The sequence below is a fragment of the Myotis davidii genome, unplaced genomic scaffold, assembly GCF_000327345.1.
Source record: "Myotis davidii unplaced genomic scaffold, ASM32734v1 scaffold3992, whole genome shotgun sequence".
Lineage (NCBI taxonomy): Eukaryota > Metazoa > Chordata > Mammalia > Chiroptera > Vespertilionidae > Myotis > Myotis davidii.
Window position 1 is genome coordinate 1 of NW_006283165.1, and position 742 is coordinate 742.

At 60.2% G+C, this 742-nt stretch overlaps 1 protein-coding gene across 1 annotated transcript in view; it reads right to left on the bottom strand.

Annotated features, from left to right (window-relative positions):
- Positions 1-35: 35 nt before the first annotated feature.
- Positions 36-742, bottom strand: part of LOC102765634 (cAMP-dependent protein kinase catalytic subunit PRKX) — a gene marked incomplete at its 5' end in the record, with an annotated part of 1776 nt that continues 1069 nt past the window's right edge. Inside the window, one exon of the mRNA XM_015563184.1 lies at positions 36-327. Coding sequence (XP_015418670.1) covers positions 60-327 — 268 coding nt within the window. The remainder of the gene's footprint in view (positions 328-742) is intronic.

A 742-nucleotide genomic window follows, 5' to 3' on the forward strand; every position in this document is an offset into this window, starting at 1 on the left:
CCAAAAAACTCACAGACACACACAGGGGCCGGGGGTGGTGGCCCCGGGGGCACCACGCCTCACCTGTCGACCAGCTTCTTGGCAAAGCCGAAGTCGGTGAGCTTGACGTGCCCGTCGCGGTCCAGTAGGATGTTCTCGGGCTTGAGGTCCCGGTAGACGATCTCCTTCGAGTGCAGGTAGTCGAGGGCGCACACGATCTCCGCCGCGTAGAACAGCCCGGCCGCGTTGGAGAAGCGGCCCCGGTTGCGGAGGTAGCTGAACAGCTCGCCGCCTGGCATGAACTCCATCAGCATGTACAGGCAGCGGTCGTCGTGGCAGGTCCAGAACCTGCAGGGGGAGAGGCCGGGGATGGACGGCTGGGCTGGAGGCGGGGGGCGGGCACGTGGACCAGACAGGTGTGAACACAGGTGTGAGCAGAGGTGTGAACACAGGTGTGAACACAGATGGATATGGAGTGTACACATGTGGCCCCGTGGCTGAGCATCAACCTAGGAACTAGGAGGTCACAGGTTCGAATCCCGGTCAAGGGCACAGGCCCGGATTGTGGGCTCAAATGACCAGAAATAAGGCATTATTTCTAACAGAGCTTCCGGAAAAAAAATCTCGATGATTAAAACCCCGTAGCCCAGGTTGGTGTGGCTCAGTGGACAGAGTGTGGGCCTGTGGAAGAAAGGGCCTAGGGTTCGATTCCAGTCAATGGCATGTACCTCGGTTGCAGGCTCCTCCCTGGCTCGGGCACCTC